This window comes from Parasteatoda tepidariorum, chromosome X1, assembly GCF_043381705.1.
Source record: "Parasteatoda tepidariorum isolate YZ-2023 chromosome X1, CAS_Ptep_4.0, whole genome shotgun sequence".
Classification (NCBI taxonomy): Eukaryota; Metazoa; Arthropoda; class Arachnida; order Araneae; family Theridiidae; genus Parasteatoda; species Parasteatoda tepidariorum.
In genome coordinates, this window is record NC_092214.1 from 42,926,628 (window position 1) to 42,944,953 (window position 18,326).

Sequence of the window (18,326 nt, forward strand, 5' to 3'; positions counted from 1 at the left end):
CAGTTGGCACCACTCCCCAAATAATTTAAGAATTACGTTATTTGATGTATTTAAAAATATTTTGTTGCACTTACATTATTTTCAGACTTATTTGTTGTACTTTATATTTTGGCGCGGTGCCAACGGGTAAGAACACTTTTATATTGTTTTGTTGCTTTTTTTTCCTTGCTAAAAAATTTTTTTTTTATTATAATTTAGAAATTAAAACTTAACTTTATGAAATGCATAAAAAAATTTAATTTTTTATTATACAGATACTCTAAATGGTAATTTAAAGGTCTCTTCTAAATGGATGCTGATATGCGCGGCTTAGCACCATTGCGGCGCTTATTATAACTTTTTTTTTAAAAAATTTCATTTTTATCGAGGTGCGGCGCTTGCGACGAAGCGGTGCTTTCGCCGAAAAATACGGTAATTTAAATTTTGTTTTCATCCAAAAAATTTAACAATTGACTGCTATTTTGAAAGGTTCAGTTCAGGTTCAAAGTGCTATTTTTTTTTAAAAAAAATGTCTCTTTTAGAAAGTTTTTATGTCCATTAAATGACGAATTTTGTTGTAAAACTGTGTCATCTTAATGTTAACAGTTTTAACTAAATGTTAATAATTTATCAAATATTTAATCTAGCTAAAGTAAAGGCTCGATATGACAAGTACAGGATATTATGAGAAATACGCTATTTCGATAAATTTCAAAATCACCGCCAAATTCCTAATAGTAAAGATATTAAAACTAAATGTTTATAATAAGTAAAGAACTACTAGCCTTTCGCTACTACAAAAAAAAAATTAGGGAAATACATTTTTATGCTATGTAAATATATTTTACAAAAAAAGGGTTTAAAAGGAAAATATTTTTATTAATTTCTAGTATCAATACAGAAAAGTGAAAAACGAACATTGTTTCCTTCTTCCAATTTTGACCCCTTATTTTTATATAGCAATGAGTGAATGAATGACCGCAGGCTAATTTATCTTCTCCCTTATTAATAGTTTTCCCCCTGTTTTTAGAAATCCTGCCTGGAACTACAGAAAAAAAGCCTTTTTTCACACCTCTATCATATTTTATTTTCTTTCTTGATGACTTGCTATTAAAATCAACATTCACTGTTTTCAATAATTTCAAAAGGTATTGCTATTCATTTAATTTTATTCTTGCAAAAACTTATTACAATTTGGAAATTTGTTTATTAAACAATCCTATGGTCAACATTTTTACCCCTATTAAGTGAAGAACTACATAATTAAGTCTTCAATCTGTAGGCAAAAGTAGTCTACTCTTGATATGTATTTTAAATCCAAATAGTTATTCAAAATGAAAGAAAAGGAAATATATGTGACTTTTGAATTTTTTTGTCTTTTTATTGCTATTTTTGTGTTATTTGTATTATCATATTTGCTTATAACGACAAGCTTTTTAAAATGACAATTTCATCTGATTTTATAAATTGTAATTATAACTGATGTATCTTTTCAAACCGTGAAGTTTATCTTTTCATAGCCTGACGCTTGTTTTTTGTTTAAATTTCTAAATATTCAACTAAAATTTCCAGAAAAAGGTACATCCGAAATCAAAAGTTTAAAGTAGAAATTTGCAGAATGGATACAAAAATATTAGTTGTTCTTTTAAATGCTAACAATTTTATGTTTTATATTCTAATCTAAAACATTTTTATTAATAATTTTAGGTCAAATTTAATTGTTCCATAACTCATATTTATGAATGTTTACAGAATGACTCTTGTAGTATTTATTTATTTTCAAATATGTATATATACTAATTTAATAGATTTTGCAGCACAAATTTATAAATTTCTTAACTGCACTTTGTATCAAAAGTTCGGTAAAATTTTCATCTCAAATTATGATTTCGGTTGCTATTTTTAGTGCAAATTAAAAGCTTAAAACCAAAGTGTATAAAGCTATTTTAATGAATATCACCTGTAGCAAGAATTTATGTTCAATAATTATAAATTTCACTCTGCAAACTTTTAAATTGGTTCTTGTAACAGTTCAGACGTATTGACTATCACATTTAGGCATTTTTTTTACTCATTAAAATATAAATAAATAATCTTGTCTTTTTCTTATATATTTTTGATGCAAACATTGATTATTCATCCAACTGAAATAAAAAGGTGTTATTTTTTTTAGCAGTTATTAATAATTCTTCAAAGTTAATATTATGACTAATGTAACATTTTTGAAACCATGGTAACATCACTTTTGCCAGCTACATATATATTTCTTAAAGTTTAGACTTAAATTTTATTTATATAATAGTCTCTCCTCAAAAAAATGTATATATATTGGTTTAAGTAATAAATGAAGTATGAACAATTGAATCATAAAAATAATGTATTTTTTCCTACATTTAAATTTTTTAAACTTCTTAAATACTTCATATTTGACATTTAACTTTCTTCTGTCTGCATAAAAGATATGGGGCGTATAGTCTACTTGTAATTGGATGAACCCTTACAGGATAAACTTATTTTCAATGTATTAAACATCTTCTCTTTTAATTTTTTTAAAGTGTTGATAAAATCATTATAATTTTTAAGCAAACTTGGTCTCATATGCAAGAGAAAACGCCAAATTACATATATTTATAGTATGTGACATTCTATCCTATTGAAAGTTCCATAATAATGGCCTTTAATTTATGCTTTTATAAAGCTTTGTAAAAATGGTGTTAAAGCTAGGAACTGGTCTGGGGAGGTTTTGGCACTCAGTTTTTTACACAGATAAAACTCTCGCATCAAAAATCTGTTTCAAAAACCGACAAAATCCTAAAAAAATTGCATTTATATATTGGTATAATATTATTCATTTGTTAAATAGCTCTTATTTATTAATTAATATAAATTTGTATTTTAAATTAATGTTTTAAATAAATAAAAAACTTTCAGCCATGGTTTTTGACAGTCTTAACCAGTTTTTGGCACTCGTCATGTTAAACACCTAACCTTAGCTCTACACATTAGGAGTTGCATATTTGTATTTAAGCTTGTAAGCAACAAAAATTTTATCTATCTGACAAATCACTATTGATTATTGAAGAAGGCAGGATTAAAAACAAAATCAGTTTGACTGTTAAATGAAATTTAGATCCTCCAACAATCTAACAAGTCTTGATGTATTCTCATGAATCTGGTGACCATTATTGAATACCCCGTGCAGAATAAATTGTTAAGGGTTTCAAATTATTACAATTCAAACATTGTTATCAATAAAACAGAGTATAATAATTAAAAACTCCATATACAGTTGAGATTAATATTTTATTGTACATCACTGATGTTCCACCTCAGAGGACATATAAGAGTATACAACAAAACGATGACATCAAACATAAGTCAGCAGTGGATCAAAGGCACTAAATCTTTCTCCACTATGACTAAAGTATATACAAAAATATGCTCACTGCAGATTATTTAACAGTATATTTGACAACCAGCGCCACATTAACAGCTCCAAAATACATCAAATAGTAACGCTGACATTTATAGATTATTGATGAAAATACTGGAAAAGAAATTACCAATGATGCCCCATTAAATAACTTAATTTTTTTATTCATGCATGTGTATGCTTTCACATTCAGTTAGAAAATTAAACATTATTTTTCATTTTTTATTCAAATTATAAAAACTTACATTAATAAAAAGTCTCAAAATTTTCCTTTATTTTTATAACATTTTATAATTTTTGAAAAAACTAAATATTGGTGTAAAGTTTTACATGACAAGATGTAAAGGAAATATTTTGATGTTCAAAAAGCTTAGAGGTTAAGTAACAAACAATTTTATGTTACTTAACCTCTTTTTACTTATATATATTAGTCAATTTTGCTCATTTTACCTTTAGTGATTTAAAAAGAAAAAACACAGTGAAATAGTTTTCATTCACCAATTCAATTTGTTCAAACTTCTCAGAACGCGGACAAAAAATTAATTAAAGAACCATGTTTTTAAAAGATACTCAAATATATAGAAAATATGCACTTAAAAAGGTTTATGTTTTCATTATGGTTGTGAATGGTAAAATATATTTCTATGGCTGAGTATTCTTTACTTCAACTGTATTGTTTAATAAGTTGTAAAACTTAGGATATGAGTTATTGAAATTGGAAAAATTACAGAAAAAAAACTACACACAAAATATACACAATTTGATACAATCTAAAAAAATATAGTAAAGGAATGAATAAAACTTAACTGACAAAAATTCGTCAGCATTAAATAAAATTGGTCTCTAATAAACTACATTTCAATTTCGATTCTCATCTTAGTGATCAGTAATTTACCCTTTGAAACCAGAACGTACTTGAAAGCTCCGCGTTGCCCAATGTTAAAGTGGGAGAAAGAAGATAATATTATTATACATATACAAGAAATACAAGTTGCATATATGCCCACCATTATATATGATTATTTTCAGAATCTAGATATGAGTCGTAGTTTATCTACTGTAAAAAAAAAAAGTCAACTTATGAAGTAATTCAAACAAGATCATTATTGTTTAACTTATAAATTTACTACCACTTTTTAAACATTGAGTAGCTTTCGAACTTACATATTTATACGTTCTTGGTTCTTAAGAGGAAAAAAAAATTGGGATTATAAGACTAACAAAATAGCAATGATAATAATGAAATATGCAATGAAAAACATTAAATAGGTTTATTTATACTTCTTTGCTTTAATTGTGTTTACATTTTTAAATGTGCGAAAATTAAAATGTTTAAAATCAAAGCAGAAAGTGAGAGCCTTAGAACAAAAAGCTGCGTTTGCAAAAAATGGAAAAACACATTTCAAAAAGTGCATCTGTTACATAGCTATGTTATTTACTTATAAACATAAGTAGCTTTAAAACAGGTACAGTTAATTAGAAATAAAATCAGTGAATTATATATACCATTAATACAAATAGTCAATACTAATCACAAGGACTTTTTACTATAAGCCTGCCATTGCATTAAGTTGTGCTTCATTATAATATTTCCACATCAATTAAAAACCATTCACTCTGATAAATATAATTTTTAAAAATAACCAGCATTTACAAATGTCGAAGTTAGAGAAATAGGTAAACTTTAAAGTGCTAAGAGTAAGTGTAATTTCCTAAAAAATGTGAGGTTATTAGCCTAATAGGTGACTTACTCCCTTTATAAAGCAAAATAAGTTGCTTCGAAAATTTCTTGAAAACAGGTTCAATCATAAAATTTTGATAAGGGGATACTTTTATTTCAAAGAAGCCGAGCTTTGTAATTGATACACATTGTAAATGTTGCAAAATGACACTTGCCAGCATTCTAATCATATAATAGGTTTGTTTTAGAAAATCTCAGACTTTCCTTCAATAAAATGCAGTTTAGTCATTGAAAATTATAATAATTTAGAGTGACTGCAAAGAAGAAAAAATATATAATTTTACATACCTGCCAACTTTTAATCCTTTCGAGGATGATTTTCCCCAGTGGTAGTAAAATGGAATTTTAATTACAATTTTAGACAGAAACATACGCTGTATTTTGAAAAAGTTTAAGCAGACAACTTCGACAGTATTGCATATTAATATATGCTTATTTTTTTAGAAAATAGTGGTGGTCAAAAAGATTATAAATTAAATTTATAAATGCAAGGAATCTATAGAAAGCATAAATTTTACTACCACTTTAAATATAAAAATAAAATTTTACGCCAAATGCATAAAAGTTGGCAGGTATGTAATTAGAGAAATAAATTTTTTTAAGATTTCCAAATGATGTTCAATATATTTAGTAAATACAAAATCATTTTTATAGTGATACCAGAAACTTTTGAATACTGAAGTATAGTTTAAGTTAATATGATATTAAGTTTGCATTACGTGCTTTTCTATGTAAAAAATAGGTACACTGAAAGTTATTCTGTACAATATTGTGCCTATATTTAAGAAATGTATTTTTATAATGTTATTTTCTTAAAAAACGGAATGTTTTATTATCTCTGTAACAAACAGATTGTATCTATGTAACAACTTGTTCTTTTTGTTATTAGCAGTCTACATGTCTTTTTTTTAATTCAAAGATGGGGGTAGCTATGATAAGTATTGACTTTGCATATATAGTGTATATATATATATATATAATTTGCAGAATAATAAAAAAAAAAGAGAAATTCAGATCCATGTCATTAAGCTAAATTTAATGTTCTTTTAAAGTAAGTTTTACGTGTATATTTTTTATTTAATATAAAAGTTACTGTTTTTAATTGTTTTTTTTTTAAATTATTTTTTTTATTAGAATTTCCTTTGTTGGGTCTAAGAATATCCATTACACTTGCTCTAGTTTAGCATGAATGTAATCTGATCTGAATCGTTTGAAAAAGTGTATTACATACAAGATATAAGGAAAAGGCATAATAAATATTTAAAAAAAAGGCATTTTAAATTTTAGTTTTAAAAAAAAAAACCAGATAGTCGCAAGTAAAGATTAGTGTGATTAGGTCTTAAAATCTGAGCCAAAAGTATTTCCTAACGAAAAAAAAAATACTATATATTTTAAATGTTGATAAATTTTGTAATTAGTTTAGGAAATAGTTTATACCAAAATTAATACTGAATATTTTGAATATAATGAAAAACTATAAACAATATTTGATGTATTTACAAAATTGAAAAAAAGAAAAGCATATCATTATTAAAGCGTAAAGTTATATTGTTCAAGCATATATTTGTTTTACAAAATGAATTTTGATGAACTTCAAAAGGCTCTATCACACACATACACAAAACATTTAAGTAAAATGCTGTTAGAAGCAAATTAAGAGATCCTTCATATATTATAAGGATACATTTCTTATAAACCAAAATAATTTATTAATTTCTTTAATAAATCAAAAGCATACTTTATTTATGCAATGCAGCTTTAACTTACTGTTACTGTAATCTTTTTTACAGGAAAACAGTTTCTCTTTTCTTTTTTTTTTAAATAAGAAAACATGCACATATAACTAAAGAATTCTGACACACTTAGAATTCTAAGAACTATAAAAAAAAAATTTTGCTGGCTAAAAAAAATTTTAAATTAAAACTTTCAGGCTCAGCTTCTGAAAATTGGACAGAAGTTACTACACAAAGGGAACAAATAACTAATCTAGAGTTCAAAGACATAGAAATAAAAAAAAAAAAAACATTTGGCACTATTTGTCAATATTGCACCACATGCTACATAATCCAAAGGAATGCTATAAAATAAATTGGGATTTTTTTTACTAATTGGACCCTTGTAGACTGATAGTTGACTCCTTCAAGAAAAAAATAACAATGAATAAGAATTAGATGAACAAGTGAAAAGTTTAACAAGAACTATTTATCAAATATGAGCAACTCTACCAGTATTCAAAGATGAAAGTACAGTGATTTTACATATTTCAAAATTCTTTTTGTTTAAATCTGGACAGAGCAGATATTTAATGAAAATATAAATCTTCACAGCTATTATAGCTGTTCATTACAGAATATGCAGCTCGAAAATGATACCATAAAATTCACATTGTTGTATATTTGAAAATGCTTCAGAAGGCACATAATTAAAGTGCTCTGCACCGGCAAGATTATCACATTGATGTTTGACATCATTTAAACTGTATCACTAAGACAAATTAGACAAAACAATAAATATTTTATAAAGAGAAGCAAAACAGAAATACACAATTTTGATTGCTTTAATGCCAACAAATCAATATTTTCAATAGTTGGCACAAACATTGTATATAAGAGCACCTTTTATCAATCCATATGGCGATATTTGTGGGAAGACATTTGCGAAAGGCCTAAAACAGCATGTTGACATTTAAGACAGTGGTAATGAGTCTGTTTTTGATTATGATTACAGTTTGTTATATTACAACTTTGAAATTGAGTATATTTTTCAAATCCAGCAGCATAGATGCTGTCCATTTTTGCATGCTGTCTTCTATGAGCAACAACTTTATTAGTGTCTGTACAAACGAAGTCACACTTTAAACAATGGAAATGAGATGACTTATTAGCCATTGCACCTAAAGTATTAGCGTACATGCACTCAGATCGACCACAATTGACATTAGCTCGATATTGCTGAAAATCTCCCCCCATTAAAGTATCCAACCTTTCATGCCTAGCTGTATGTTGCACAAATCTAGTTTTGTCACAAAAACTGTAACCACAGTCTTTTCTCATACAATGAAAATGCGTTTGATGTTCCCTATATCCACAAAGAGTGTAACCACAATCTTCATTAAAACGACATCGCGAATATCCTTCAGGAATAGGTTCATCTTTTAGAATTCTTAAAGCTGCCAGTTTCATTTTTTTCACTTCACTATTATCTTCTAATTTTAAGGGTCTTTTTAAATCTATCACTTTGTTCCCACTATCCATACCATCCACAAGAGGTCCATAGTCAACTGGAGGAGAACCATAGAAGTTATCACTACTGGAAGGGATTTGATTTGAACTGCTTACACCAATACTGCACTTCAAGCTTGATTGAAATGGAGAGTTGCTTGATGAAACAGACTGCCAGCTAAATAATTGATGAGAAGAAGAAACTTGTTGTTCATCTGTAACATAAATTAGACTAATATTTCTTAAATAGTATAATCAGATTCATATAAATAAATTTTATGAGCAAAATAATTAAAATTAGAAAGTTAATTTTCTTAAATGTTGTTAGTCAATTAAATTTGATTTTATATGTTAGGAATGTATGGCTTTAAAAATGAGGAAGGCATTTCTATAGTTCTCTCTTTTAACACAATCAGTTCAATGAGTGGCTAAGAAGAAATATTCAAGTCTGAAATCACATTTGAGTATTGTCAGAACAAATGAGGAATAAATGTAAAATTTATTTAACTTAGAGTAAAATGCATATAAGTTTAAGGGATATATAAAAAATTAAATCCATAATTTCCTGCTTATAATGGTTAAACTGTTCCTGTCTAGCGCTGTGAATTGTTTGGTGCCTCTGATAATTACTATTGGGTCTGCGCTAAGCTTCGCCATCTCGCCAAATGCGATAAAATCATAAATTAAAGAATGATTTTTTTTCCACTAGAAAGAAAATATATTTAACTCAATCCTCAAAATTACGTCAAAATGAATTTTTCTGAACAAATCAGTATTTTTTATTTGATTACAGTAATTTTCAGAAGATGCACCACATAATATAAGTTTAAGGGATATATAAAAAATTAAATCCATAATTTCCTGCTTATAATGAGCATATTATCTGTTAAACTGTTCCTGTCTAGCGCTGTGAATTGTTTGGTGCCTCTGATAATTACTATAGGGTCTGCGCTAAGCTTCGCCATCTCGCCAAATGCGATAAAATCGTAAATTAAAGAATGATTTTTTTTCCACTAGAAAGAAAAAAATATATTTAACTCAATCCTCAAAATTACGTCGAAATGAATTTTTCTGAACAAATCAGTATTTTTTATTTGATTACAGTAATTTTCAGAAGATGCACCACATAATCAATTAGAATTGGGTCCAAATAATATAAGCCTGAAACAAACTAGAGTAAATTAGCTTTCCATGTAAAAACAGCCTTGCTACAGAAATTCTTTCATCAGAAAATTTTCTTCTCAGGGATCGCAATGAAGCCGGCAGATTACATGCAGTGCGGATAGTATGCAGGAAGTTACGGTAATATTTAAATCTTCGATTTTCTTTTTTGCCTACCCCATTGGTGTTGTTCATTCACTCTTTTTGACATCTTAAAAATTTTTGTACAAATTAGAAGTGTACTAGATCACGTTATTTTACAGTAATTTTGATTGAATATTAGAGACATTTTGCAATCTCATGTTCTGTGCTGAGCAGATACCACAAAACGTCATTGGTTCTCTACAAAGCTCGCACAGAACCTCTATCATTGAGGGGCTGGTCGCAATCTTTAATTTGTAGTCTCAATATTGTAGTCAGGAAAGCAGTTAAAAGCTTGAGACCAAAAATGAAAAAAAATTTTTTATCTGAAACTACATAAGGAAATAAAAAAAAAATAATTTTTTTTTGCACAAAACCATATTCTTAGTTCAGCCACAGATAATTCCAAGCAAGTTTTTTTTTAAAAACAATTTATTATTTTTTTATTTGGTTCAATAATGATAGAAAATTAAAATTACATTGTCTATAAATTTTATCAATTTTAGATTCATATTTTTCTAGAACTATTCAACTGATTTTGCTCAATGTTTTGAATATTTTCTTTTAAAATTGCATAGTTTAAAATTGTGAATTATTTTAAATAATTATTAAAAAAAATTATATTTTATTGTATCAAATATTCTTTTGATACAATAAAATACAATTTTGTGAGAGAAAAAACTAATTTTGTGCAAAATATTTTTGTTTTTGCAAAGATAAGATGAAATTCACAAAATATAAAATAACACTGAGGTTAAACTTTCAATTGCACTTTTGACACAATAATGAAAATTATTAAAGCTACAATTTTTAAATTGCGGCTGTATTCAAAGGATTTAAAATAATTTGTCTTAAAATAGGTATTTTTGTTCAGAGAAAGTGCATTTTTATATCTGTCATAATTTAAAATTTTGTTTAATTAGCATATTTTAAGAAGGAAGATTCCAAGAAGATACCGTTTTAGTAAAAAAAAAATTAATCTATGAAAAATATACATATTTTAAACTCTTATGTTATTATTTTAGTAGTAATATTATTCTGAAAGCACTAATTTTTGCAGAGATTTTTAAGGAATAAAAAGTTATTTATTTTATATACTGTTAATATATTTTCGAAAAATATAGTATAATATTATAATTATCAAAATGTATAATAGTATATATTATAGCATGTGATTGGCGAAGTTCATAATAGTATATATCATAGCATTTGATTGGAAAAGTTCATGTTCTATTCAAAACCCGATATGCAGCAAATTTCCATACAAAAATAGTATTTATTCAAATGTATTTTCAATCATTTTCTAGAACTGTCTCTCAATGCTTTATACAATTTAGAATTTCTCCTTGTAGTGGTCATTTAAAGAGAAATGTGAGTCAGTTATCAGACCTTCCACAAATTTTTTTTCATCAAAATGGAGTCGGCTTAAAATAGTTTATTGCATTAATGGACCTTTCACTAAACTTTTCTTTTGAAAAATGGAGTCAATGACATCTTTAATTCATAATTTTTAAAATATAACTCCTTGAAAGACATGTTTTTTTTACAAAAATCTAATTAGACCACTACTTTTGTAATTTTTCACAAAAAAAAACCTGTCTTTGTACAGAAACAGTGTAATTTTCCTTAGAGAAAGCTGTAGAGAAATTTTTATTTCTTACACAGAGTGAATAATTTTCGTACTTAAATTTTTTAGGTGAATACAGAGAATTTCTCATTTTAATGTCTTAGTTTTTGCAATATCTGTTGAGTGACAGTTGTTTAAAGTTTATGCCTTTTTGATTAACCAAACGTTTTGCTCAGATTTCAGTATTAAGGGTCTTCTCTAAGTTCATTAAATTATTTTCTTCTGCAGTCTCACCAAGTAATTGTTACTTTTTTAATGTAATTCAGACAGTTCACAGACTTTTGCAATCATCTGATATGTAAAATACTTATAGAAATTAATCATTTCAGGATTACCAACCTAAAGATTCTTTATTTTCTTCAGATGCACTATATAAAGGACCATTAATGGGTGAACGTTCCTCAATATCACTCAAATCTTCTGTATCCATTTCATCTTCATCTGGGCTTGGAGAAGAAGCTGATAGTTTTGTATACCCTGGAGGATAAACTGGAATAGGGCTGGGAGCACCAGGATGTTTTAGAACATGTGGTTGAAGTCGTGAAAATCCTGAAAATGCCTGCCAAAAGGATAAAGATGGATTTAGAAAAGTAAGTATGCAATAAATTAAAATTAATGACTAAATTAAGAAGAAAGTATTGTATAAAAGCATAAAGGTTCAATCAAAGGTTACTCATTTGATAAAAAAGTGATAAGTATATCATGTCTAGTTTAAGTTATAAGTATAACCCTGTTAACAAATAGCCTTAACTTTAATAGCCTTAACAAATAGACAAATTTCTCCATAATAAAGGCAAACAAGACAAAAAAAGTTTGCGCTAGAAAGTATTTACCAACAAAAATTAGTTTTTTTTTTATAAATATTTAATTGATATAAAATAAAAAAAACTTATGAGCAACATTGATCTGCAATTTTTATTCACATTAGTTAGGCATTAAAAAACTGTTCGATAATGTAATGTAATAGAGTTTACCCATTCAATAACAGAAATAAAAAAAAATATTAGCTTAGGATTTGTTCTTTTTTTGCAATTTTACATATTTTTTCACATGCAAATGTGAATTATTTTTAATGTTTAATAATGCATTGAAAATTAGTGTTTAAGACATAATAAGAGATTTAAGTGAATTTTTTAACTCATACTCTATAAAACAAATAATGTATATTTGTACTTCATAAATGAAGTAGAAATATACCAGAATGTTAGACCATACTATACTAGGAAGAAAATATGTATACTTTAAATTTTTTAATTTTTTTTACTGGGATTCAAAAAATATGTATTAAGGGTGTTCAGTATTATAGGTTAATGTAATATTTGACACTGAAAATAAATATTTGCATTTAATTATATAAATCAAATATTTATAGTTAAAATATGAAAATAGTAATCAAACTTACTTGATTACATATATTGCAATGAAAATGATCTCTTTTCTTTAATTTACAAAATGGTCTTGCACAACTTAGCTGTGGACTGTAGAGGATATGTTTTTCAGTACCTTGAAAATTATTTCGATAATTTGGTCCAGGCTGAAGAAGAAGTTTGCTTAAATTTTGTTCAGCTGTATCGGAATTTTGATAAATCAGGCTTTCTGTTTTAATATTACTGATGATATCATTACTGTTTTTATCTTCTGATGGCTTAGAATACTGGTGGTGAGTAGGAGAAGAGTTTGTTGTATGATGACCTGATTGAGAAGAATTCTGATTTGTAGAAAAAGCAGATAATGGGTAAAATGTACCTGCTGCTTTAACTACAGTGGTCTTTGGTTGGGATGGGGATTCAGTTTTAATGACAGATGAATTTGCATCAAATGCATAATTCTCCTCATCATTTGTTTGGGGGTAATGTTTCTTCTTAGGAGAGGAAGGACCATAGTTGTTCGAGTTCTCTTGCTCTTTATGCTTTTGTTCATGCACAGTCATAGTACTATACCTAACAAATGAATAATTACAATTCGGCCGAATACAATGAAAATGTCTGTTGATTTTATTACTATGGCAGTTTTCAAGTCTACAATCAACACTGCGATCAAAAAACACAAATCCATCCATTATGTCAATATTATCATGAAAATCTTTTGAATGTAGAAGAAGAATATCTCGACGATTTGTTACATAGTAACATCTGGGTTGCGTACAATGAAAATGATGCTTTTTATAAAATGCACAATAATCATCGGGACACGGCATGCTCTCATGAAACACAAAGAAGCCTTCTTTTATCTAGAAGTTAAAAAAAAACATGTAATGGTTACAGACATGAAATTATATATTATTCTTAGAAGCCATACAAGATACATGCTAAAAAGATTAAGAAATCATTAAAATATTTAAGAAATGAAGCTTTTCAAAATTTTTAAAAAATAAATTATAAGGCAAGTTAGCTACATTGGCATGCAAAAGTTTTTCGCCAGTATATTATTTTAATTTAATTACAATAAAAATTATTGGTCTTTCAAATAACATCCTTATGTTTTTAATACAGCACAGTTTTTGTATGCATCTTATAATTAATATTATAATTAATATCTTATTAATAATCTATTAATTGCACTTGATCTGATACTATCAAAATATTTAATAAATTTTGTGCATTTTAATCATTAAAGCTATCAGTTTTTGTGAGGATTCTTCTAGTAATACACATTCTTAGCAGCTAATTTTTAAACGTAATTAATTAAATGTATGACTCAGAAATAATTACAAACATTTTACAGAAAAACTGCTTTATTTTATTCTAAAATCAATAAACTTAAGAATTGATAGCTTACATAAAATTTCAATGAACTACTTAATCATGACTAAATTGGAAAAAAAAACTTTAAAAAATTGATAAACATACTCACTTCTGGTTTATTTTGATCTTCAATTTCTTGCTTTATACGAGGTGAAGGTAAATTTGTGATATTTTCTTGCTTTTCTAGCAATGGTGGGGGTGGTATATCTAACATGTTAGCTGATGGAAATATACATTGTCCTAGTCCTGTAACTGGTACTAGTTGAGGAAGTGATGAGGGGGTTGACATCATTGAAACTGGAGGAGGAGGTGGTAAAAGTGATAAAGCATTGTATGCAGATGAAAAAGGGCCAAATGATGTTGGAAAATTGTGATGAGGAAGCTCTGAAGGTTTTGGAAGTTTAAAGCTGGTATAGATAGCTTGAGGTAGATGAGAAGCACCCATTGGAAACTAAAATTATAAATCATGAGATTTGAAATTGTTCAAAAGTAATATCATGCAGGGAAGCCAATCTCTTGCAATATTTTTCCAATAGTCATAGAGAAACGCTTCTCAGATTTTCATAGAAGTTTCAGAAATTCTACTTTCATTAAAAATTCTATTTGAGATATATTGTATCATAATGATAGCCTTTAAAATACATTTTTTTAGAATCATAGTAAAAAACTGTGCAAATTAGTGATTACAAATTAATATTTAAGTAGGAACATTATTGAGGCTGAGAGCATCAAAAGAAATATTAAAATTGTTAAAAACCAGTGTATTTGTCTAGTTAAGATGGGAATTTATTTACCTTAAATTAGGAATCAGTGTTTTAACTGTGTTCTCAAATGAATTTATTTTATATTATCTTAATCCCTCCTTTGCTTCCAATTAACTTCAATTTAGATTTAGTCAAAATGTGACGATAAAGAGACTAAAATTAGCATATTAAGAGTGGAATGATGTTCGTTCCTTTGTACAGTAAGACTTATAAATTTTAAATTTCAACTATTTATGTAGAATATGCAAAAAATAGGGTAAAAAAATATATTATTTCAGTCCTCACAGTTCAACATCTAAGTTTGTATAAAAGTAGCCAGATTTTTCAACAAAAAATAAGCACCTTTAAAGTACTTTTTAAGCACTCAACAAATATTTTTGATCACTTTCCAAAAACAAAAAAAAATTATGATTAGGATCTGTGCAGTAAATAATTTTTTTTCTATCATTTGAAGTTCTTAATTCATAAACATAAGATCAATAAAATTCAAAAACATTTTCAAAAACTTTTCATAATCATGATAAAATAACTAGATTCTTGATAAAATAAATACAACAGAGAAAATTGTGAAAATCAGGCATTTTTTGTAATTTACAAGGATGGCAAAGAAAATATCTCTTTTTAAAAGATAAAAAATTAAGCACTTTTTACAAACCCCAAATAAAAAAAGCACCTTTAAGCACTTTTTAAAAGCTCTATGCTCCCTATAATAATGGCAGAGATATCAGTAAAAAAATTGAACTTCATTTTATTTTAGTGAAAGCAGAATATTGGGAAAACCACAGAAAAAACAAATTATGTTTAGTATATATATATTGTATAAAAGTTTCATCATAAAAGCTGAAAGCCTAACTTTGAAATTTAATAACCCTAAAACTAATAAAGAAAATTTAAAAAGAAACTAAGCTATGTTCAGACAAAACTTGGCTGCAAAAAAATTTATAAATATGCTGTAATGAGTTTTCCTTTACATAAAAAAACCGAAAAAAAGTGAAACATTTAATATTTCTTAAAATAATTTGAAAGTTAAAAAAGGGAGGCATTTTGCACATTTTCCGACAAGTCAGTACGTGACTCAAGAAACCTTTTACAGCTAATTGCTTTTACTAAACTAAATCATGCCGATCAAAAAGAAAAAAAATCAGTTTTGATATATAATAACTCTGTAACGCATTCAAAACATTTTGATATAAAATTGTTTACTTAACTTTTTCAAATATTCATGAATTTTCATCGAATAGTTTTTACAATATGAGAGTGAGAAGCACGAGGCAAAAATTTTCTTAAACAGCAGTGACAGCAAAATCGAATGTAATTTTTTTAATGTAAAGAGTCTAAATATGAATATAATGGTCAATCATTTTTTGAGTTATAAAGTTATAACTAAAATTATTTTTAATTGATAATTTTGAAACTAACTAAGCCATTGTCATGTTTTTTCAATTTGAGCTTTATTTTAGTCAATTGCTAACAAATAAAACATTTAAACATCTGCAAGTCAAATATACTAATTTTTACAAAGCAATTGCACTGACTAAACAATGAGCTTCTGACTGCATTGCATTAAAATGTTAATATTTGGGTATATATAAATGAGTAAAAGGAAAGTTGTGTTGAGTAAGTACAATTTAAGAGTAAGGATTTAAGAGAAACATTAAAATGTGTAATATATACTATTGAAATTATAGTTATTGAAAGCATTAGCATTTTTTGTATTTCATAACAAATCCCTAAATCTGATTTACAGAAAATCTGCAGCGGTTGGCATCCCTGATGAGTAGTAACAATGTAATATTATATTATCAAACTATTGATGAAACAAGTATATTATGATCACCTCAATAAGACGGTTTTTCGGTGGACGCCCTCTTTTTCTACGAAACATGCTGTCCATAACAGAGGTAACATTAGAAGAGGTAGCCAAATGCTCCTTAGGTGCACTTAATTTACGTGAATACTTATGAATTTTATAATGATCTAGCCGCCTAAAAGGATTATCATCACTGCTGATAACTTCTTGACAGCTTTCCTAAAAATAAAGCAACTTTATTGAAAACAATTTTGCATACATATAATAATATGTATGCTTTGCAAAAAGAAAATTGACAGTAATAATGAAAAAAGTTATGCAACAAATTTTTTTAATATTATATAATGAATATAAAAACAAAATCTTTATAAAAACATGTGTTTAAAAATTTATCATACTAACCTCTTTAAAGATAATTCATTCAACACATGAAAACGTTTTGACTGATAGAAAATCATTGAACCAAAAGAAATATAAAGCATTTACCTACCTTTAAAACCACATAATTATTCCAAATGATTTCAAAGTAAAATTACTCAGCAGATTCATATAATATATCGTAAACTATGATTTTAACAATATTTCACAGAAAATAAGAGTGGAACAAAAATGATTAAAATCTTTAATTTCTTAAACCTGAATCATTATATAGTTTTTTATAATTTAAACTTTTCAGCAACAGCAACATTACATCGATTTAAGAAAAAAAAACCACTTTTCTTACCCATTTGCAATGATAATGTTTTTCTTTGGCTTTATAGTGACAGTCAGGGGGACAAGCACCATTTTGGTCTATTTCAACTACAGTGTAGAAAGATTTGGTAACTCTTTCCTGGTATTCATGATTGCTGAAAAGGATATTGAATCAGTAACTATGATCAAATTTTTACAAGAAAAATCGAATTATAAATTGAAGAGGACAAGCTACTATTTCAAAGCTTTTTTTGCAAATTAATGTAGAATGCTTCAAAAATGTTTTAAGCTAACAATGTGCACACCGTTTACAATATAGGTAACTATACTAATAAAAATAGCAATAAATTTAGATTAAAAATTAAAGGTAATGTTGCTTGTTTCAGAAAAGTTACACCTTATTAAACTATTTAGAGATTGAAATCATGGAAGATTTTTGAATTAAACGAAATGCATTTTAAAAAATTTGAAGTTTTGCTTTATTCTTCAGTGGTAGGAACTTACCAATGATGTCAGAAGAGATCCAATTTTAACCATATTACATTTAAAATCATTAATATTTTACCTGTTTTGAATATTCTATCACTAGAGAAACCCCCAACTTATTCATTGGTAATTGTTGATTTTGCATCTGAAATTATTGGCAGATATTTAGCAAAAACTTACCTTTGAATTTGAAAAAATCCAATAAAACGGTGTGCACATTTAAAATATATATTTGAAGAAATGATAAATCCAATGTCGGTATCATTTCAATAATTTTTATCATCTATACCACGCTTTTGAAATTAAAACAAAATGAATTAAATCAATTCAAGATATAAAAAATGTTGCATGAAAAAGATGCAGAAAGGTTTACAGTTAATAATATTGAAACTAAACAAGATCAATAACAGTGTTAGGCTTATAACGTTAAACTGGGTGTTCCATAATTACCACCCTTTCATATATATTTTTAGAACCCTTATCAAAATAAAGTAAAAATATGTACCTTAGGGATCGCAATGAATTA

The 18,326-nt window shown here is 26.8% G+C and overlaps 1 protein-coding gene across 8 annotated transcripts in view; it reads right to left on the minus strand.

Annotated features, from left to right (window-relative positions):
* Window positions 1-6,957: 6,957 nt before the first annotated feature.
* Window positions 6,958-18,326, minus strand: part of LOC107445721 (zinc finger protein castor homolog 1) — a 194,545-nt gene continuing 183,176 nt past the window's right edge. For 6 of the 8 annotated variants that reach the window (XM_071187567.1, XM_043051818.2, XM_071187566.1 and 3 more), the window contains exons 13-18: window positions 17,346-17,469; window positions 16,649-16,840; window positions 14,157-14,498; window positions 12,706-13,533; window positions 11,643-11,862; window positions 6,958-8,589 (exon numbers count right to left, since the gene is read on the minus strand). In XM_071187567.1, coding sequence (XP_071043668.1) covers window positions 7,775-8,589; window positions 11,643-11,862; window positions 12,706-13,533; window positions 14,157-14,498; window positions 16,649-16,840; window positions 17,346-17,469 — 2,521 coding nt within the window. In that variant the 3' untranslated portion in view covers window positions 6,958-7,774. The remainder of the gene's footprint in view (window positions 8,590-11,642; window positions 11,863-12,705; window positions 13,534-14,156; window positions 14,499-16,648; window positions 16,841-17,345; window positions 17,470-18,326) is intronic. The other 2 variants (XM_043051839.2, XM_071187568.1) reach the window with 1 other exon arrangement.